The sequence below is a fragment of the Lutra lutra genome, chromosome 9 (assembly GCF_902655055.1).
Source record: "Lutra lutra chromosome 9, mLutLut1.2, whole genome shotgun sequence".
Classification (NCBI taxonomy): Eukaryota; Metazoa; Chordata; class Mammalia; order Carnivora; family Mustelidae; genus Lutra; species Lutra lutra.
In genome coordinates this window covers 128,199,198-128,221,425 of record NC_062286.1, presented here as the reverse complement: position 1 = coordinate 128,221,425, position 22,228 = coordinate 128,199,198, and the positions used below count along the sequence as shown (strand labels likewise).

The window sequence follows — 22,228 nt, the reverse complement described above, 5'->3', positions numbered from 1 at the left end:
TTGCGAAGGGTTGAGCTCCTCTTGTCTCCCCGTTTTACAGAGGAGAAAACTAAGGCGCGGATGGAGGCGGTGTCTCCAAGCTTTTAGGAGAGACTAAATGGTGCTATGACCGCTTCTCTAATTCCTACATGCTGCATTTACTCTTCCCCATCTCCAGCAAATACTCCCAGGAGAGCTTCTTCCCAGACCCAGAACAAGACTCCTCGCCTGCCGCCTGGCGGCGGGACTGGGAGGAGAAGAGGGCTGGCGTTCCGGAGTGGACGCGCTGCAGAGGCCGCCAGTGGCCGGGAGGGGGAGCGCGTGTGCGAGCGCTCCGGGGTGGGGCTCGCGGGCGGCGCGCATGCGTCCAAAGGGACGCCGCGGCTCGTTCCGAGCGCAGGGCACGACGGTGGCCGAGAGGATTCGGGGAAGCGGACGGTGGCCGACGAGGTCGGGCATGGAGCATCTGGAGTGCTGCGCGAGGCTCCTCCGGAGAACGCTGGTGCACGCGGCCGTGCGGCGCTACCTGCCCTGGGCGCTGGCGGCCTGCATGCTGGCGGGCTCCCTCCTCAAGGAGTTCTCCCCGTTGCCCGAGAGCTACCTCAGCAACAAGCGCAACGTCTTCAACGTGTGAGTACGCCCCGGGTCCTCTCCTGTCCCTGCCCTAGCCGACCCCCCGTCGCCTCGTCCATAGAGCCGGGGCTTAGCTGCCCTGATGGACGAGCCACGGACGGGGAGGCCCTCTTCATTGTGACAGCTGCATCTGCGCGCGTGTCCCGCCCGAGGAACCCCGAATGGCCGTGTCACTAGCAGTTGATGTCTGCACGCCCAGACGAGCCGGCTGGTGTTGACTGGGCAGGGAGTGCCGGGCAGGGCTGTGTGTGTGCGCGCGCGCGCGTGTGCGGGGCTCGGGGGGTGGGGATGGGGCGTTGAATTAACCTCTGTCGCGGCGCCCCCCCACCTCCCCTTGGACTTAGGAGTAAGCCCCGGACCTGCTTGGAGATGCCACCTTCCTCCTGCCTATCTGCGTCAGACCCCGCGCGGAGTCCGACCCCATGCCCATCCCGCCCCTATCCCCGGCTTGTGACAGAATCCCGTCACTACCTGTGCCTTCTCGCCCTGACACCGCTAACCTTTGCGAGCCTCGCCCCCGCCTATGATGGGACCCCCGCTCCGAGATAGTCCCCGAGGAGCGGAGTCCTCCAGCCTCTGACCTTTAACCCTGGATCTCCTTGGACCTTCTCAGCCACTCAAAGTTCCTGGCAGTGGCCCAGGGAAGCAAGCCCAGTTGTGCTCTTTGAGACACCTCCCCAACTCCACCCGCTCGCGCCTTTTCTTATTTATTGTTTTTAACTCCTGGATTTCAAGGGTTTTGCACAAAAACACTTGCAGTAGTAAAGTAGTACAATTTTATCTGAAGGATAAAACTTCTGGCTTGAAGTGAGCTTAGATTCTTTAGAATTAAAGGGTCAGCAAGATCTCCCAAAAAAATCAGCCCAACTTCGGTTATCTACTTAAAACCCTGGTTTCTCTCCCCAGCAGTGACAGATCGTGCATGTCAGTTCCCAGGGAAGATGTGAATGACAGGCTCTTGGGTGGTGACTGAGTAGCCCTGGGAACCCAGGAAAAAGTCATCCTGTCCTTGGCCCCCCCTTCCTTCCTCACCCGTTGGTGGTGGCTGGGCTAAGAATAGATGGTGATGAGTGTGGTTGTAGCCCCAAGCCTCTTGCATGTGTGTTTCCCATGGCTGGTCCCCAGGTCAGCCACCTTTGACGAGCGAGGGGAGGCAGACAGGCAGCCGCTGCTTTATCTGGCCTGGGTGGGCTGGGAGCCAAGTGGCCTGGCAGACAAGCCCCTGTTGTTTGTGGGTAACCACGACCACGGATTCTGACATTTTGTTCCAAGCCTCTGTGCTAATTGGAGGGAACGACTGAATCATTGGCTCTGGGAGGGATTTAAAAACTCATTTGTTGGGGTGCCTGGATGGTGGTTCAGTGGGTTAATGCCTCTGCCTTTGGCTCCGGTCATGATCTCAGGGTCCTGGGATCGAGCCCCGCATCGGGCTCTCTGCTCAGCAGGGAGCCTGCTTCCCTCTCTCTCTGCCTGCCTCTTTGCCTACTTGTGATCTCTGTCTGTCAAATAAATAAATAAAATCTTAAAAAAAAAAAAAACCTCATTTGTTCTTCTCAGCTCTATTTTACAGCTGGGGAAACTGAGGCCTGGAGACGTGTGGTAACAGGTTGAGTCAGAGTCAGGATTTGAACCCGGTCTTCTGGCTTGAACTCAAACTCTGTTCTGAGATCATTGCTGCCATGGAGGAAAGAGCCACGGTGTAGAAAAAACATGCGCTTTGGGGCTGGCCAAACCTAGATTTACTCTGGGCTCGCGGATAGTGTGATTGTGACCCTGGGCAAGTTACGGAACTTTTCTGAGCCTTGCATTCTCTATGAAACGGAGCAAATGAGACCTTCTTCGCAGGGTAACCATGAGTGTTCTATGTGTCCACTTTCCCAGGCCCTGGATCACAGGTTAAGATCACAGGCCTGGGATTTGAATCCCAGTGCCACCACTTAGAACCTCTACTTTGGGCATGATACTTCCATACCTCAGTTTTCTTATCTGTAAAATGGGGATAATAATAAGGATTTAGGAGCTATTCTGTTTGAAATTTAGTAAGTGAAGTTGTTATGTGTAGCTTTATATCAACTTTCCTTATTTCCCCTCCATTGAGAGTCTAGAGACCCGAGTCATGACCTTGTCTCCTCTCCGCCATGTCCCCTGTCTTCACTTCCACTTTCATCTTCTGCCAGGTATTTTGTCAAACTGGCCTGGGCCTGGACCTTCTGTCTCCTCCTGCCTTTCATTGCCCTCACCAACTACCACCTGACAGGCAAGGCCGGCCTGGTCCTGCGGCGGCTGAGTACCCTGCTGGTGGGCACGGCCATCTGGTATGTCTGCACAGCCCTCTTCTCTAACATCGAACACTACACAGGCAGCTGCTACCAGTCGCCCTCCCTGGAGGGGGTCAGAAAGGAGCACCAGAATAAGCAGCAGTGCCACGGGGGAGGAGGCTTTTGGCATGGCTTTGACATCTCGGGCCACTCCTTCCTGCTGACCTTCTGCGCCCTTATGATTGTGGAGGAGATGGCCGTGCTGCATGAGGTGAAGACGGACCGGAGCCACTGCCTGCACACGGCCATCACCAGCCTGGTGGTGGCCCTGGGCTGCCTGACCTTCATCTGGGTGTGTATGTTTCTGTGCACAGCCGTTTACTTCCACAACTTGACCCAGAAGGTGTTCGGCACCTTGTTTGGTCTGCTGAGCTGGTATGGGACCTATGGATTTTGGTATCTGAAGGCTTTTTCCCCAGGACTGCCTCCCCAGAGCTCTAGTTTGAATTTGAAGCGAGACAGTTACAAGGAATAAAAGAGAAACAAAAGGGGTGATGGCAGGACAATGGCTGATGTATTTTTTTCATTATTTTTCTTAGTTATTTAACTAAATTATTGACCCTACTTCAAAGAGGAAGCTTACCAGGAAGCTTTGGTGAGTGGTGGTGGAGTCCGGGGAGTGAGTTTAATCCCCACACTTCTTGTCACAAGCACCACCATTCCCAGTCCGGCACTTTTTGTCCCTGGCAAGGCTTGACCTTAATCTGTAATGTTCCTTTTGTCCCTGGAGGGCAGGGCTAACGCTCAGTGAGAGTACAGAACTAGGAAAGCCTCTGTTGTGTTGGCTGAAGGGGAGGCCTGGGCCTCGGGACCCTTCTCTGCTGCCATCATTCTCTCCCTGATCCTGGAGTCTGGTATGGTTAATGCTGTGGTTTAACAGTATTACCCTCGGGTCAGTTTTGCATAAGCATTTATTTCCAGCAGGGTTCTTTATAAACCAGCCAACTGCCGGAAAGACGCTCTCTGGTGGAGATATTTGCTTATCCTCAGAATGTTATATATTGCAACTGACTTGTGATTAGCTACCAAAACAGTGACCCTGGAGTGCCTCTCTGGCGGAGTGTTGGATGATATTTATGTAATGAACATGGCTAGTTTTCTGTGTGTATTGTCTATTATGTATCGGTTTTTGGAGCAATAAGGTTACCTTTTTTTCCTACAATTTTGAGCAAATGCTTTATTGTTTTTAATAACAACTATGGCATTTGTTTTTTGTTGACAAAACCCCCGAAAATAACCCAGAACTTCAATGCTGCCCTTTGGTACGTGTGTAGATAGCTTGAGGTTTGTTGGGGTTTTTTGCTTTTTTTTTTTTTAGAACACTGATTTACTTTTTATAATAAAAACTCTTGGCTTACAGTATTAAATTCCACCTCACTTCAGGGGCTGTTTCCTCTATAAAGAATAAAATCCGAAAGCAGACGTTTTCATGACAACAGAATGAACTTTAAGCTGAGTCAGAGTAACTTTGCAAAATACATTCTTGGCACTGAAGCTTTCCTGACCACGCATCGGCGGTTAATCTAAACAGCATGTTAGTAAGTACATCGATCAGTCTGCTCTGGCCCAAGGGATTTTTACATTTTGGATGAGATTATGATAAATCAGAGGTGAAAGAAAATGCTTCCATTGCCTCTGATGGCAAGAAGCCAACCTGTTTGCAAAAATGTCCTTATTAAATATCGGAGTGACTTTGGCCCCACCCTCCTACTTGTACCAACACCAGACCAAACCTAGGCCTGTTCAGCTGGCCTTGAAATCAATCTTTTCTTTCCCCATTGCACACTTCCCGATGTCTGACCTTGTCCTTCTGCGGCTTGTCACCTCCACCCATGAAGGTGCGGTTACAGCTCTGTGACAGGACACCCTCCCACCCCCCATGCCCCTGCAGGCTGCGTCCTTAGGCCTTTTGTACCCGGCCCCTTGCACTTTGTATAATCATCCTGGAAGCTTCCTTGATGTTCCTCCTCTCCCCCCAAGTTAAGCCTGATAATAGCATTAACCGACAAGCACTACACTTGACTGCCTTAACTCAAGCTTAGATTGTTAAGAGCTTGAGGCCCAGAAAATCTTCAGGGTAAACTGTCTTTCCTATAAAGATGTATTTAAAAAACCTGTAGCTGGTATCCCATCCAGCTGCATGTTAATTCGCATCCATGAAAATGGGAGTTGTGACCCACTGTACCCAGAGGTGGCAGAAACACTGGTGCTGAGATTCCAGAGGTGTCGCCGGGGTGCTCTGGGAGCCTTGGCCAGATGTCACGGGCCTCTTGAGAAATTTCCTGCCCTCTGGAGTTTCCGTCTGTGGATGGGGAGTGGAAGAAGGGGTGGCGTAGGTGGCAGGGGCTGGTTGAAGGAGTTGGGCTCTCTCCTAAGTTTCGTGTTCAGCACCAAAAGGCAGCAGGCACTAGGAGACTCCACATGTTCATTTGCTGCATGTAAATCTCCAGCCGTTTCTCTTTCACAGTTGGGATTAAGGCTCAGCGTTAAGTTAACTCTGTGCAAAGTGTTCATGACTGACCCTCATGTATCGAGTAGTCGTTCACCACTTCCTGTTCGGTCTTAGCACCCTCGCCTTTCTCTTGGGGACATGCCCCGTATCCCCCAGTGAGAGCGCCTGGCTAGCTGAGAGTGTGGGCTTCGGGAAACCCAAGACGTGGGTTCCAGTGTTGGCACCGCCGCTGAGAGCCGTCTGACCACAGCAAGCTTCATGGCCACATCTCGACAACGGAGGAGATGAAACTGGGAGGATTAAGGGCGCGGTGATGTAGGTAAAATGCCCCGCATTTCGTCTGTGCTCAGCAGACAATAATCCCTTGTCTCCCTTTTTGCCCTCCAAGCCTTTAAACTTCTTGGCTCCTCGGGGAAGCCAGGGAAACAAGCATCTACTTTTGAGTACCATTTGGGGTCTGGGTCTCCCATTGAAATAGTCGTGCATCATCTTCTGGAAAGTGTCTGTTGTCTCCAGGTGCTGAACAGGAAGCTTTGAAGGGCATCTGGGATCCCAGAACTCTGCCATGCTTGCTTTGCCTCACTTGCTGAGGTTCATTCGCTGACGCCTCATTCTCCATGTGCGTCTGTCGCCATCTGAGCGGCATATTGTATTTAGAGAATGGCTCTTGCCACTGTTGTGCACACACAGATTGTGTGTGTAAACAAGCGAATTAAGTAAACTGGAGATAATGAAATCCCACATTCCATGTCTTGTGTGTTCTTTTCTAAAACCCTTAAGAAGCCCAGAACCGGGAAAGCTCAGCCTACTTGAGGACAAGGGTGTAGTTCTTATGGGAGCTGCTCCCTGTATAGGGTGTTTACTTTTTTTGTTTCCTCCCAAATCCTATAAGCTAAGTTTGGTTTATGTCCAGTCACATATTTCCTAACTTGATTGACTCCTTCCCTCTGTGCCATATCCTGGGGTCTGGATTAAGCAGATTGGGGAGTTTTCCTGGCAGAAGGAGAAGAGCTGAGCCTCACGGGAGTCGTGCTGGAGAGTGGTTACAGAGTTCACTCCCATGAGGTCACCGGGGAGAGTGCCCTGTACCCTGGAGGCCTGGACACATGTGAGGGCTTTCTGTGCCTTTTTGTGCCCACTCATTTGTCAGTCTGACCTGCTTGGCACCGCCAGGCAGTGTCTGTCGAAAACTCCACAGCTCCAGGATTAGAAGTTCCTCATACTGCAAAACTTCCTTCAGCCGCACCGAACTCCTATGGGGAGCCAAGAGCTGATGGGGTAGGATAAACTCCCTCCCCGCCTGCGTTGGTGGTCCAAAGTCCATGCCCTTGGAGCTAATGGTGTGTGCTGGGGTTGAGGAGGAGAATTTGATCCATCTGTGCGCTCAAGGAATGGAAGATCTTGTGGAGAAGACATGGAAGGAGCCAGCGAGCACCGTCCAGCGTTCTGAGAGCTGGGGCAAGGTTAGGGCCTGGAACCAGAGAGTGGAGGACAACCGGCTGCCCTGGGGAGTGAGGGAATGTTTTCACAAAACATGACCAGTTAGGCAGAGAAGGAAACCCCAGGAAGTGAGAACAGGATGCACAAAAGCACAGATATGCTATGGGGATTTTTATCCAGACATCCCTTTTCAAGAAACCTACCGTTCTGCCCATTTTCAGGAGCAACAGAGCATGAAGAAAGCTAGACTTAAAGAAGGACCTTCAGCAGAGGTGATGGACGGGTCCTGCTGTGTTAGGAAGAGCCCCCAGCTAGAAGTCAGGTCGCCTGGCTCCGGAACTAGATTCTGCCATTGCTTGTGTTCCTTTCCCGTATTACTTCGAGTTGCTCGCTCACCAGCTCTGGCTCTCAGTTTCCTTATCTGATAAATGATAGCAGTGGACTGAGTAATCTCACCAACTCTTCTGGTCGATTCTGTTTCTCCGTTCTGGGCAAAGCTTCCCAAGCTGGTTACGACTCCTATTTTAGGAAACCACATGAAAAGAAACTCCTACTCAGAGCCTAGGTGGCAGCTGGTTTTCTAGTGAGTGACGGAGGAACGTGCCTCTGCATGCTCCTTATCGCCCCCCGCCTTTAGTCTGCATTAGTAGCCTAGTGCACCTCGGACCTGACGGCAGGTGTCCACTGGACTTTCAGGACGTTGGGAGCTGAGCCTTATTCCCAGAGGGGTGAGCTGCAGAAGCCTTAAAAAAAAAAGTCTCTAGGGGCACCTGGGTGGCTCAGTGGTTGAGCCGCTGCCTTTGGCTCGGGTCATGGTTTCAGGGTCCTGGGATCGAGTCCCGCATCGGGCTCTCTGCTCAGCAGGGAGCCTGCTTCCCTCTCTCTCTCCCTCTGCCTGCCTCTCTGCCTATTTGTGATCTGTCTCTGTCAAATAAATAAATAAAATCTTAAAAAAAAAGTCTCTACACCCAAGCCATTTCTGACAGCTGTCCGGGAGAAGGGAGGTTCTGTTAAGAGAAATCCTGTGCCCCTTCAGAACTTGTCCCAGAAACCCCTCATACGGTCTCTGAAGGGTTTTTTAAAGTTGAACACACACAGCACAGAAAGCAGGGACTCTTGTAGCCTGGGGAGACAGGAGATGGTAAGTTGGGGCCACGTGTTGAGAAAGTAACCCTAGTAGTGTCCAGACTTAAAATGTGCAGACCCAACGATCCCAGCCTAGGGCTGTGGGCTGAGGAAGTGGGCAAACAAGTCAAAAGACTTCCTTGAAGCTCCTTGTAATAGTGAAAGGTTGTCAAGTTTTGTTTAACTGATGCCAATCAGTTAATATAATGCCCTCACTACAATATAACGCCCTCACTACTAAAGAATCAGTGCTGTAGTATTTAGTGTGGAATCTGGAGGCCCTTGGATGCCCAGTGACCAGAACTTACAGCTGTGTGGTCACATCCGTCACATCTGTCTGAGCCCCTGTTCCTGAAGCAGAGGGTCAGGATGCTGCTACCTCTCCTCCCTCAAAATTCACAGCTCCCGTATTCCAGGGGCACCGGGGGAACCAGGCACTGTGGCCTGCACAGTGTTCATTCAGAGACACGAGCCTTCAGGGGGTTCGTCTAGCTGGGTGCAGGCGATCAGTGGAGCAACTCCAGACTGTGCTGAACATCTAATGCGGGGTGTGCCCCCCACCTACGCTGACCAGCCACAGCTCAGGCGGAGATGGTTTGCAGAAAGCACCTAGGGGAGCAAAGGAGGAAGGAGACTGGACTCCGGCCAGACAGCCTGGGTTTAAATTCTAGCTCTGACGCGCACGTGCGCTTGAGCACACACACACACACTCACACTCACATTCACACTGGCTTTGTGACCTTGAACAAGTTCCTTAACCTCTGGCCTCAATTTCCTCATTTGTAAAATGGAGATAATAGGAGTACCTACCTCATAGGGTTGTTGTGAGGATTAAATGAATTGATGCTTGCAAAGTGCTTAGGCTAGGACCTAGTATGTGGGAAGTCTGGACAGGTATGTTCAAGTGCACAGAGTCTCTCCTGCGCCATCGTCACCATGACTTACTTTACAACCAGGAGAAACCCTGTACACGTCAGTGTTTTCATTTTGATCAACTCAGAAGTAATTAAAATGTACAGTTAATTAATGTAGAAGGCCGTGTGCCGGTGGCCTAGCGTGGGAATGGAGTCTCTGAGTCTGCCACCTGCTTTCAAGGTTGGGGGGAATGGTGATTGAGGGAAAACAAGAGAGGTGTTCTCTGTTTATCTGGGGGTTTTGGGGGCAAGGTAAAGTAGGTCTCCCCGTTTGAGGTGCTGTCTGCACGCAGACAAGCCAAAGTCTGGCTGACGCCAGTGTCCAGGCAGCTGATTTTTGGGAACTGGGCTGGATGCCTTATCAGGGAGCCCTGCTGCTTGACTTGTCTTCTCTGTCAGGGTGTGGCCGCCTGGGGTATGTGTGGCTGAGATGGGCTCAGTGCTTGGGAGATCAATAGGTAGAGAAGCCTGGGAATCGCCCCTGATTAGCATCTTAGTTTCTGGAGCAAAGTTGTTCGGGCCCTGCCCAAACAGGCTGCTATCCTCCATTGCCCACAGCCCCCTCTTTCCATCCCTTTTTGACTTCTGCTTGCATTTCCTGAGCACTCTATGTCTGCCAGATACTACCATGCTCCTGGGGACTAATGCAGGGGTGAATGGGTGACTCTGATCCGGGGTTATTAGAAGCTTTGGATTGGAGCAAGCAGGCTACGTTCAAATCCTGCCTGTCCACGCCTCAGCTGGGTGATCTTAGGCAAGTCGCTTAGCCCCTCTGGGCTTATTACTCATCTATGAGGTGGGGATAATACTTTTTTTTTCTACCTCTCTAGTCTTTGATTGGTGTAATGAAATCATGGATGGGAAGATATTTTAGAAGTTTTAAAAAATCAGGCTCCTTTGAGGGCTGCTCATTACTGAAGACATTTACCTTTGCCTAGTGAATGTCTGTCTCAGAAGCCTGGGTACTGTAACTCCTACACGTGCCCAGCAACCCTGAAATGACTCAGCGTCATCAATGTACTCTTGAAAATGCAACATTGAATACAATGAATAACAACTAGCATTTGTTCTGAATTTTTTAATCTGACACCTGACATTTTTATTATATGATCTCAACTGTAATTCCCAGTGACCTTGGCCCTGGAGAAAACAGGAAGGCCTCTGGCTTCTAGAGCCTTTGGCTTCCAATTCCAGCTCTGCCACTGTATCAGTCAATGATTGCTGTAATAATGCTTTGTAACAAACCTCCCCCAACATGATGGCTTCTGACCACAGATGCTCACAGGTCACAGACAGGGACCGGCCTGAACACGTAAGCTCTATTCCAGGCCACAAGCTGGGCTCAGGTCTGTTCTATTTTCATTCAGGGGCCCAGACGAAAAGGCCAGCAACTACCCGGGACGTGATTTTCTTGTGACCATCACCAGGGCACGAAGGCTAAGACAAACAGAACAGGACATTAAAGCCTCTGCTTGGGGGCGCCTGGGTGGCTCAGTGGGTTAAAGCCTCTGCCTTCGGCTCAGGTCATGATCTCAGGGTCCTGGGATCGAGCCCCGCATCGGGCTCTCTGCTCAGCAGGGAGCCTGCTTCCTCCTCTCTCTCTGCCTGCCTCTCTGCCTACTTGTGATCTCTGTCTGTCAAATAAATAAATAAAATCTTTAAAAAAAAAATAAATAAAGCCTCTGCTTGTGTCTGGTCCTTCCACCAACATTCCACTGGCCCGAGGTGGTCACAGGGGCCAGCCCAGCACCTTGGCACAGGGAATGAGCTCCGCACACAGTGGAACCTGCTCCAGAGTCGCATGGCAAGGGCTGTGGACATAGCATCCTATGAGGGAATCCAGTAACCCAAACTACCCCTTGTACCTTGGGTGGTTAACTCTTTGAACCTCTGTCTCTTCATCAGTGAAACATAAAAATCAATGTTTTGCAGAGTTAAGAATAATTCATGCGAATTTCCTAGGGTATAGTTAGTGTTCACTGGATGGCAGCTAGCAGTATTATCAACTCCATTTTAGAGATGGGAAAACTGAGGCCTTTAGCCAATGTGTGCCCAGGTTGCGGGGGGGACGACCAGACAGGTCTTCGGGGATGTGCTGGAGTGACCTGGACAGGTGATTCTGCGCCTTTGGTAGTGAAAAGCCAGTGAGTGGAAGAAAGTCTGACCTTACTGTGCTCCCCACCACAGACCTTTCTGTGAACAGTGGGAACTTTGGGGAAGCCCATTTCCACAGTGAAGGGGGTAGTGCTGAGAGCCCCACATCAGCTTCATCCCTCCGTCCCTCCACGGCACTGCATAGAAAGTTCGGCAGCTAACGGATTCTGAGCAAATGTCTGTGTGTTCTCTCTTCCTGTCCTCCACCCTAGGTTCTCTCCCTGGCGTTCCAAGACACAGAATGGGACCAGGGAAAGGACTCTTGGCTCTAGCTCACTCATAGTGGGACCTGACCCAACCAGATGCCAGTCTATGTAGGGCCTCCATTTCCCCATATGTGGAACAAGTAAGTGGAGGTTCATGGCATCTTCCGGTCTGGACTCAGAGTCTGATTTTCTCCAGCCGTCTGCCTGTGCCTCTCCTCATTCAGCTATTCCTCAGGTTAGAGGCTGCTAGCTGTTCGCCAACATCTGTTCTCTCCTTCCTTAGCAATAGGCTGCCCAACCAGATGACATTTCCCAGTGCCTTTGCAGCTGGGCCAAGCCCAGCCATTAAGTTCGTACCCATGGAATGTGAGTGGAAGTTTCGTGACCCTCTCCCCAGTGTAGGTCTTAAACTACTGAACACATGCCCTTCCATCCTCTCTTCCCCTTCTGAGCAGATAAAACCTAGGTATCAAGGGCCCTGTGGATGAGAACAATGTCCCAGAGGAAGTTGGGGCAACAGCATGGAAGGAGTCTGGGTCCCTGAACGAAGGCAGAAAACATTCCAGGGCAGTTTCTACCACTCAACCTCGCGAATGGGAGAACACTGAACATCCACGCCCCGGAGTCCTTGACATCCCTCCCCTCTTATTAAAAACCGCTTGGTATGCACCGTAGCAATTCTTCATTCCCCGCCTGCTATACTCCTTCTCCTTCTTCATTCCCACTTCTCCAGGCCTGACTTCCTTGCCATCCAGCCAGCTGCCCTGGGGAAAGCTGGAATGTGTTAGGCATTTGGTGGAGACACAGCTTGGCTGGGCATCGGTCTCTCTGCAGGTTCTAAGCAGAGCTGCCAGCTCTCGTAACAGCCGAAGACCCTCCCTGTCTCCAAACTGAGACTGACTTGGCTGTCTTTGCCATGGGCAAGCACCTCGGAGTCTCAGCAGAACCAGACAGACCTCCGCCTCCTGCAGCTGGTCAGTCACCCTCTTCTCCCGTCCCCAGTAACCCAGGCTAAGCTTCCACTTAGCTCCTGGGCCAAAGTTGTGTGTTAAGTCCATCCCAGCATTCCTGTCTCCCTATTTAGGTAGAAGGGCTATTTGGGTAGATGAGGGAAAGGCTCCTAGAACTCCCCACTGTGCCCACACATTAGACTAGTTTCCACCCTGTACAGTGGACAGGACCTGGAGAATGTTTTGTTGAACTCCCTGGGGTGGTGACTCAGACAGCTGCTTTTCCAGATGTGGTTTCTTCACTAAAGCAAATTGATGCAGTGTCTGTCTTTGAGTTCAGCTTCTGGGCTGGAGTGTTGTTCTCTGTGTCGTTTAGTAAGGACCGCCAAAAGCCATTTGCTTTCACGTGGCAGGGCAGCAGTCCTTAACGTGGGGCTATGTCAGCTTTTTTGTTCTCTGTCATAGTTTGACCTGTAGAGACCTTTGATCTGTATAACAGAACGCCGATGCACGACACTGATGACATCGGGCTGTGCCCAGTGAAGAGGAAATAGCGAGTGCACCAGATGCCTTGGCGAGACCCGCGCCCACCAGAGGGTGTGGTCTAAACCCCAGGGACATTCAGGGCCCGTAACCGGGGTGAAATTTATAGGGCCCCAGGGGTTAGGAAATGTCAGGCTGTCCCCTCCAAGTGAAAGACAGGTTGCTACGCCTACTGCTAAGATCGAAGCAGTGCAGTTGGTGGCCCCCTTCAGATTTGAGAGGCAGTGTGTGCCCATCTGCGTATGCCCGTCTGCGTGTGCTGCTCCAGACCGTTCGCTGAGTCAGCTCTAGACTGCTGGGTTTGGACGGCTCCCAAAGCAGATTCGGGCTGCAGTGCAAGGTGCTCTGCCCGTCGAGCCTCATGTTCCAGCAGGCCCAACGGTGTTTAAATAGTCTGGGATTTAGACATGGTGTGTGGAGCTTCCCACCAGCCCTAGTGGACAATCTCACTGCACACCCCTGGCACCCAGAACAAAGTCATGTCCTCGTCTGCAAATAATAATTTACAACTAGAAAACTAGTTTCTGGTCTGCTCCTGGGCCCTGGTAGAACTGAACACGGCCACGAGACACTGAGTGACGAGGCAGCCTGAGCTGTGCATCCCGAACCGGGTGTCATCTGATCCATTCAGCCACAGAGCTAGGTATGTTTAGCCCCATTCTCTCAGGTGGAAGTGAAACCGCTCAGACTCCGCCACCTCTTCCTGCCACACTGTCACCTCTCCCTCACCCAACACCTAAGGCCGTGTGACGAACTCCCTAGGATCGAATGATGGAAGAAGAAAAACCCCCGTCCTGGTACCAGCTGAGAGTGGATGGCCGCAGCACCATGGGACGGGCTCAGAGACATCGGAGAAGGAAAAGCCTCTCAGCGGACGGGACTTCAAACAGTGCCTGTGGTTGTCCACTCTATCGAGATGGAGACAGAAGTCCAGAAATGCGGATCTGCATGTACTCGTGGGGTGGGTGGTTTGGCTGGATGCTCAAGAATGTGAATGGAAGATTGGTAACAAGGAGACCTGTGAGGGAGAGGCTGTGGCCGGACCTGTAACAAGGGGCATGGAGAGAGAGGATGTCTGTATTCTCTGCGGATATCCCCGCCAGAAGGACTCACTGTAGAGGAGACTCTCAACACATAGATGGACATGACTTGTTCTGTAGGCATAAGCCCTTCCCTCCCCCAGCCACACTAGTGCTCGCTCAACGGGCTCAAATACAAAAAGGGGCAGATGGAGTACACTGACCCCTTCCATCATGGAGGGGCACAAGTTTTATATTCTACGTATGGATTTGCCATCTTTGACCTCCACGCCCATGGACACCTTGGATCCAGTCTTGGTATTCCATACAACATTGCTTCTGGCCAAGGAGTTGATATCACAGCAGAAGAATGCAGCAGTACAATTATACCTATGGAACCTTCTGGTCTTACTAGGTCTGTAATCTAGAAGCAGCCGACTTATAGAGCATTAAAATGGCCTTCTGCACCAGGCAGGATCACCAGGGGGTGATGTCCTGCAGGATGCAGTCTACACTTCACACAGACCATGGTGCTGTTTCTCCCACACCCAGAAAACACAGATCCAGCAGTGCTGAGGTACAAATGGAAGACTAGCCCTCACTACTGCACATAATAACCCATTCACAAAAATGCTACTTCCCATCCCTGAATCTTTGCACTTTGATGGTTAGAGATTATGGTTCCTAAGGAAGGAATGCTTTTGTTGGGTAATACGTCAGTGGTTCAGCTGAATTAGCAGAAGTTGAGGTTGCCATTTGGCCATGTTGATCTCATACTGTTGAAACTAGAGGCAAAACAGGGTCCTCTACAGACTTCGGGCATTGGTCCCGATCCCCGAGGGTACATGGGCTTGCTTCTGCAATGGTGGCCTGGGACACTCTGTATAGGAAGTCGAGGATTCTCCGGGGTGCCCCACAGAATTTCCATGGCCAGTAGTAAAAGGGTAATGGGAAACCACAGCAGCGAAAGGACCACCAAAGTCTGAGTCCTTTCACCAGATAAAATACCCCAACCACGAATTGTTGGTTGAGGACAAAGAGAATCTAGAATAGCTAGTGGGGAAGAGAGAAATGATCAATATCACCAATGGCCTTGGGATCGGTTACAGAAATGAGGACTCTGGCGGCTCTGTGGACTTCTTCCTTGCTTATCATGTGTGTATACACTGTGCATAAGGAATGCCAGTGATGGCTAAACTGATGTTTTAATCTGTAGGTTATAACCTATCAAGGAGTGCCTGTGACCTCTAGAAGTAGAGGAAGAAGAAGAGAATCCAACATTATCCAGAATGATGTTATTGATGAGGCCTTTTGAGTCTCATTTTGGAGAGAGAGTGAGAGCAGGAGACCAGTCAACCCCATTGGGGTGAAGCATGATGTTTCTGTTCTTGAGTGGAGTTTAATTATGAGTGGAGAGTCTGCGTGGATGTTTGACCAGCCCAAGGGGGGACAGCACCAGATGGTGACTCTGCTGTCATGTTCCGTGCTTGCCCTATCTGGGCCCTGGCTATTTTTTTTTCTTTCCATCTTGATGAACAAAACAAAACAAAGGCAAATTATTATACATTTTTGCAAAAATCAATAAACTATGCTTTATGTTCTACAAGTTATATCCCTGGTTTAATGTTCTTTAGACATCTTAGCCCATTTTTCCCTCTGGAGGACTGTGGGGCATGTGCTCTGGGTGTAACACAGGGAGGACCACATCTAGGTTAACATGAGCAGATGGCTGTGAGCACGCTTTATAAACTGGGAAGCTCTGTGTCCAAGTGAGGTGGGTGTAGGCCAAGGTCAGAGCATTGCAAAGTCCATCCAGAAGCCATCCCCACAACCAGCAACCTGAGCTCTGGACTCAACTCTGAGTCTGAACCTCGTGTCTCTGCATCTCCAGCCCCAAACTCTGGAAATGAGAGATGGATGGAAAACACATGTTTAGAAATGAAAAGCAAATGCTCCTCCTGAATGCTTTATTGGGGGCTTTCAGTGGTTTCTAAGCATGAGCGGCAGTGACACCCAGACCCTCTCCCAACATGCAAAAGGCACAGGAAAGTGAGACACGACCAGGGAGGGCAGCAGGTATGCAGGCACCTCCCCTTCTCCACGTGGTGTGGTGGAACACAGGGGGAGCCCCACAAGAGATGGGGAAGGTGAGCATTAAACGAGGTGGCTTTGGCATAGGCAGAGAGAGACGGACCCTAGTCCATCCACCTCCAGACCCACCCCTGCACTCAGGCCAGGACTGACCTTCTGAAGAAGGTCAAACAGGGCCCTCGCTGAAAGGCCACCTCCCGTGGTGGGAAATGTCAACCCCAGGTGGGAAAAGGATGACGGATGGTCGCTGCCTCCAGGGACTTCTGGTAAGTGTCAAAGCAAACCCACTGGCCAAATCAGGAGGGGAACAAGAGGTGTGCTCATGGGGTCGGTCCCAGGCGTGACCTGGTGGTTGGCTGCCACTGCCTTGGCTGGAGCCAGTGCTGTCTCCGTCCATGTACAGGAGAAGAGTGGAGCCCCTTCAGGTCTTCAGGGGCCTCCCCAGGGTCTGCGGTCTCCAGCCCCACCCAGAGGCACCGCTTAGAAAAGTCAGTGTTGATGTTGGCTTTGTCCTGTGGAAGAATTCCCTGGGCAAGAGGGAAGGGGAGGCGAGGGGTCAGGCCCTCCGAGCCCCAAGCACCTCCCAGAATCTGGGCCCTGGTGGACGAAACAGCCTGGGACTCACCTCAGATCCTAACCAGTCCCCACAGTTCCATCTTGAGACCTTGAATTAAAAGAAAAGGCATTCGTGTTTTGTTTCTGTTCTCTCTCCCTCTCTCTCTCTCTTTCTCTCTCACACTCACTCTTTCTCTCCTTTAGTAGAGCCGTGGCCTCAACTCACAGCATTGGCAACGTCTACTTCTAAACTATGGAATGTTTTCACATTGACGATAGAATTACTCCAAACGGGGCGGGGAGTGGCTGTCCGAGTGTTCATGAGACAGTGCCTGACTGAGAGCTTGCTGGGAGTCACACAGTACAGAGACACCGACAGGCACCAAGCCCGGGCCTGGCTCTAGATGTATTTTTTCTTGAGGTACCAGTAGGCAAAGTAGCCCATCCCCCCCAGAGAGCCCATGAGGAAGGATGCCCCAAAGAAAGATGGGGGTTTCCGCTTGACCAGCCGGAATGCATTGGGGATGACAGCCGACAGCAGGGTGGTGTGGATGTCGCCGAGGACTTTCCGGAAGGCCAGGCGCTTCTGGACCCTCTCAAAGAAGGACTGCAGGTTGGGCCGGCTGCCGTCTTCCCAGTACTTCTTGGACAGTCCCAGGAACTTGAGGCGGTGCAGGGTGGCTCCCAGGAGGACGTCGGCGAGGGTGAAGGCACAGCCGCAGAGCCACAGCTCACACTTCTGCCCTGGAGTGGAAGGGAGAGGAGATGGGGGTGGTGGGACTCACTTCTCCACCACTGACACCTCTGGCCTCTGCCAGCTCCCACAGCCACCGGGCCGCGGCTTGAATCACTTCTTGAATCACTTCTGCCTGAGACTTAGACTACCTCTGTTAGTACTTTTTCTTTAAATCAACTGACTTTGAAGTGCAAATACACGTGTCTAACTTCTAACCTCCGGTGTCTAACTGCCCGCCTGTTCAGCAGCCTCCACTCGGATATCCACCGTGCACTTCAAACCCGGTATGTCCAAAACCAAATTCCTGATTGTCACCCCTAAACCCACCATGCTCATCCCTATGTCAGCGACCACGTGCCCACCCTGTCAGTTGCTTGGTCCGAAGCCCCATGTCATGGCGAGTCCTTTTCCTTTCATCCTCCACATGTAGTGTGTCTGCAACTCCTGTCAGCTTCTCTTCCAAACACAGCCAGAGTGTGAGGTCACCTCTGCAGTTACCAGCCCGGTCCAAACAACCATCCTCTCTCACTGGAATTTTCAGAATGTCCCCTTGATGATCTCCCATCTCTGCCCTTGACTTCCTTGAGTCGGCTCTCAACACAGCAGCCGGAGGGACTGGAAATGGGCATGGCTTGCCTGGGGGGGCCCAGGTAGCAGTGAGTGATTTGTGAAAAGTCAAGATTAGAGAAGTAGATGGAGACACACTGGGAAAAATCTTAGAAGTTCCACAAAGGGGTATGACATGACATGGTCAGTGGGGAAGAACTGCAGGGTTTTGAACCAAGACATGATGTAGGAGACCAAAGGAGCTCCATGTCCACCTCTGGGCCGTTGCCCCTGCTGGGCCTCATGCCTGGAATGCGCTCCCCTGCTGCCCACTTCCTGTGAGGTCTGCTGTCCCGGGAGGCTGGCTTCTACATCTTTGAGCCAGTGTTCCTTTCAACTCAGAGATGTCCTGAATCTGATGCCCTCCACCATCAAAGTCTAAGCCCCTCCATCCCTTTCACTCTGCGGCTTCTTGTTCATTCATTTATTCATTCACCCAACACATGTTTATCTAGTATGTGCTGGGCATGAAGACCTGACAGGACAAGACAGACAGAGTGTCCTCAGAGGCTCATGCTTTCACAGGACAGGGAGGTAAAGTGCAAGGAAGGCTCTAATCCAGAGTTTGTTCTTGATACATAACCTTCAAGATGCCTGTTGGATCTCCAAGGGGAGATGGTGAATCAGCAATTAGAGGTATGTATACCTAGTTAAGTGTGCATCATCAGCATGGAGTTGGGAGGACATTAGCAAGGGTAATCTACACTCAGATCTGAGTGTAGACAGATCTAGAGAATAGGACCAGGGACTGAGCTTTGTGGCTTCGAGAGTCAGATGTTGGGCAGCAAGGAGAAACCAGCAGAGGAGCATGAGAAGGAGCACCTGGGAGGTAAGAGATGAACCAGGAGAGGGTGTGATCCTGGAAGCCAAGATAAGAAAGTGTTCCAAGGAGAAGCAGGGAGGTATTCGAATGCTGCAGAAAGGTCAAGTAGGAGCCAGAGAACTATGGTGGCATTTGGTGACTGGTGACCTTGACAAGAGCAGTGGGAGTGGATGCTGACGCTGAACTCCTGGCTGGAGGGAGTCCAAGAGAGAAAGGAAGGAGAGGAACTGGAGACTGTGAGCAAAGATCCCTCTGTCAAGGAGTTTGCTGTGATGGGAAGGACACGTCAATAATGTGAGACAGGTCAAGAGTGTCTTTGCAAGCGGGGAGGGAAAACCCAGCATGCTGATGGGGATGACCCCACAGAGAGGGGGAAATGATGCTACCGAGGACAGTGGAGAGAATTACCACCACAAGTGCTTGAGCGGATGGACGTCTAGTACACAACGGGAGGGGTTGCTGGTTCAAGGACAGCTCAGGCTCAGTAATTCAAGGGAGTGTACAGCACTGTATCTGGAATGGAAGACAGCCACCCCGGAGAGAACAAGTGGTGCCAGTTCGACTTTGCTTGTGAGAAACATTCCAATTTCAGAGATGTTATGATGTGTTGTAACAAAGACGTCTCTTAGAACTGGTAAAATGTGGTGTGTATAGGATGGATGGGTACAGCACAGATGCTGGTGGGGGGGGCGCTGTGGGGTTCGAGCATTTGGTGTCCTCAGTGAGTGAGGGGAGGGCTGGGGACAGCGGGTGGAAGGTTGAGGAGGAAGGAGAAGGTATTAAGCAGTCACCTGGAAAGGGGACTAAGACGGGATGGGGGGGACCCTCGGGCAGCGGGAGAGCCATCTAAGCCTCATGGTCATGAATTCAAAGTGAGACCAGCCGGCACATGTGTGTTTCTCCAGCCACACTTGGGTCCACGGGCACAGGAACTACTAGGTAGAGAGCGGATGTAACCACTTGAGGTTTTGCGAAGTGTGATAAAGCCAGAGGCGGGCAAGGAAGCTGACGGTGCAGGCAAAGGAGTGCTCTTCCTGATGGGGGCAGGGGGAGTTACTGCCAGCTCTGGAGCGAGGTGAGGTCAGGATGGGGGTGAGGGGCTGTGAAAAGAGGCAGGATCGGGGCCGTGGTCCCCAGCAACAGACTAGAGAAGACAGATTTGAGAATAGGACCAAGGACTGAACCCCGGGCAGGACAAGGTTTAGGTAATGGATAAGGAGAAACCAGCAGAGGTGCAGGGGAGGAACAGTCTGTGGGGTGGGAGAGGCACCAGAATGTGTGGTGTCATCTCCCCACTCCTCACAACAACCCTGTCTGGTAGGTGCTATTATTATCCCCACAATACACATGAGGACACTGAAGCACAGAGAGGTTAAGTAACTCGGCCAAAGCCACGCAGGTAGGATGTGTCCGATCAGAGCCTGGATTTGAGCCCAGGTTCCAGAGTCTGTGTGTAACCACTACAGAACACGGCCTCGTCCCCGTGCAGACGCGCATGTGCACAGGCACGGATCGCCACAGACTCTCGGGCCCCTTTCGGTAAGTGCGTTCTCTGTAGGGTGTGTGTGCAGATCTGTGTGTCCGCCTCATGTGCACTGTGTCTGTTTGCCCCTGTGTGCGCCTGCTCAAGTCCACGCAACAACTGTGTTTACACATCTGGCTATCCGCACGTGGGCACTGCGTCCATGTGGTGTGGAACCCCAGGTGCATAAGTGCAGTGATGCCCACGTCCACTGGGTGGGCTGCTTGGCTGCAGACAGACGTTCCCAAGCATTTATGTGTGTTTCGTTGTCTGAGTGTGTCCATGCCTGTGTTTCTGTCTGTGGGCAGATGCTGAGAGCCACAACCACCATGTATGCGGACATGTGTATCTGCCTGGCGGGTCGCCCTTCCGTTTGCCCCTCTCCTCCAGCTCTGTGTATATAGGAAAACAGTAACACTTATCTTAACACTTTTATCACTGTTTATAATTCTGTTTTTACTTTGAAAAGCCCCCAGCCCTGGACAAACTCTATCTTTTGCCTCCCCTGAGTCTGCCAGCTGAGTGTGCTGGAGACGCTTACAGGGACCAGTTAGGCTTCAAGCTCATGAGCACAAAGCCCAAGAGGGCACTCAGCCACCTCCGGGCGTCTGTGAGTTCCAGAGTAGGCTGGCTTCCCCACGGCCTGCAGACACAGCCACACAGCTTTCGCCTCTCCTCACACCGGGACCCTAGTCCTCACTCGGACGGGACATCACCACGTGCGGCATTCAGAAAACAGGAGCCTTCAGGCAGGAAAGCCTTCACTCTGGCCACGAACCCTGCAAAGCCAGGCACATGCACCCTGCCTTCGGCCACCTCCTCTCAAGGCCGGGCCCCCTGCTGTTCTCTGCACCATCCAAGGCTGCACGTCTCCCCTTTGCCTTCTAGATCCGTCCTCCTCCCTTCACGCTGCTCTGTGTCCCAGGAGGACAACTGGACAGATTCCCACCCCAGTGGGGCTCCATCCAGCCCTCAGGCTCCAGTCGGGTCCGGCCGTTGGGGAGCAGAGGCAGGAGGTAGGAGGGTGGGTGGGTGAAAGGGAGGTGGGAGTCCTCTCTGCGGGTCGCCATGGGCTCCTGCCTGGCCGTCCCCCCTCCACACAGCCTCTTTGTCAACCAGAGTGCAACAGCAACGGCTCCCACCCCTCACAACCTCAGACCCAGGCCACCCCGTTTTTCCTTGTGCTCTCCCTGCGTCCTGCCCACACATTTGTGAATGGTCCCTTGATGAAGTCCTCTTTAACTTACCCCATTTGAAGGTGCCCTGTTTCCCTCGGGGCCCCGGCCTGTAGGACGCCCCTCGCGTCCTCTCCTGGACTCAGTGCCATCCATCCCACAGCACTGATGTCTCCTTCCTACCAGGTTCTTTCCATGGCCAGAAAACACACTTGTATCTCCCCTCTTCACCCCACATCCGTCCTCAGGCAACATTCCATCTCTCTACTCCCTTCCATAGCTAAACGTCTCACAAGAGGGGCCCACACCTGCTGTCTTCCTCCCTCACCAGCCATCCACCCCCACATTCCAGTGAAACTGCCCTTGGCAAGGTCACCGACAGTCGTGAGACAAAGTCCAGGGGACGCTTTTCTATCCTTGCTTCTCTGACTCCCAGCAGCATTTGACACTGTTCTCTACTTAAAGCACGATCCTTTCTAAATCTCATTGACACAAGGGTCCTCCTGCTGCCCCAGTGACTCTCTGTCGGCTTTACTGGCTCCTCCGCCTCTACCGCTCCCCCTACATGGGGGGACCTCAGGGCAGGGAGGCAGTTTTAAAATGCACTCATGAGCCACTCAGTACATCTCTGATGGAGCCCGATCTCCCTACCCTTGAATATGGACTGTATTTTGTCCCTTGCTTCCAGTGAACAGAATGTGGCAGAAGTGACAGTGGTCTCCAGCAGCAGGTTGTGGAAATCACTGTGGCCGCCTCTCTCACTCTCTGCCTCACTGGTTCCAGGAAGAGCCGGCAGCCATGTTGTGAGGACACTCAAGTGGCCCCATTGAGAAGCGCAGGTCATGAGCAACTGGGGCCTCCCGCCAACAGCCAGCAGGGGCCGGAGACTTCCAGTTACCAACGTTGTGAAGGAGCCGTCTTGGCTGTGGATTCTCCAGCTCAAACGACTGCAGCTCCAGCCAACAGCTTGAGCACAGCCCGCATCAG

At 52.1% G+C, this 22,228-nt stretch overlaps 2 protein-coding genes and 1 long non-coding RNA gene across 6 annotated transcripts in view; 2 read left to right on the top strand and 1 right to left on the bottom strand.

The window, feature by feature from the left end:
- The first annotated feature begins 362 nt into the window (after nucleotides 1-362).
- On the top strand, nucleotides 363-6,123 carry FITM2 (fat storage inducing transmembrane protein 2). The gene is made up of 2 exons (XM_047745484.1): nucleotides 363-609; nucleotides 2,790-6,123. The coding sequence occupies exons 1-2, from the start codon at nucleotides 437-439 to the stop codon at nucleotides 3,403-3,405; spliced, it is 789 nt and encodes a 262-aa protein (XP_047601440.1). The 5' UTR covers nucleotides 363-436; the 3' UTR covers nucleotides 3,406-6,123.
- A 1,652-nt stretch (nucleotides 6,124-7,775) lies between these two features.
- The window catches only part of LOC125108972 (uncharacterized), a 19,551-nt gene continuing 5,098 nt past the window's right edge, over nucleotides 7,776-22,228 (top strand). Inside the window, exons 1-2 of the long non-coding RNA XR_007130062.1 lie at nucleotides 7,776-9,087; nucleotides 15,144-15,149. This is a non-coding gene — a long non-coding RNA (uncharacterized LOC125108972). The remainder of the gene's footprint in view (nucleotides 9,088-15,143; nucleotides 15,150-22,228) is intronic.
- Nucleotides 15,687-22,228, bottom strand: part of GDAP1L1 (ganglioside induced differentiation associated protein 1 like 1) — a 27,701-nt gene continuing 21,159 nt past the window's right edge. For 3 of the 4 annotated variants that reach the window (XM_047745482.1, XM_047745481.1, XM_047745483.1), the window contains exon 6: nucleotides 15,687-17,123. In XM_047745482.1, coding sequence (XP_047601438.1) covers nucleotides 16,780-17,123 — 344 coding nt within the window. In that variant the 3' untranslated portion in view covers nucleotides 15,687-16,779. The remainder of the gene's footprint in view (nucleotides 17,124-22,228) is intronic. The other variant, XR_007130060.1, reaches the window with a different exon arrangement.

Coding starts and splice junctions, on each gene's coding strand:
- FITM2 (XM_047745484.1), top strand. CDS start 437: ATGGAGCATCTGGAGTGCTGCGCGAGGCTCCTCCGGAGAACGCTGGTG. Junction 610..2,789: donor AAGCGCAACGTCTTCAACGT/GTGAGTACGCCC, acceptor ATCTTCTGCCAG/GTATTTTGTCAAACTGGCCT.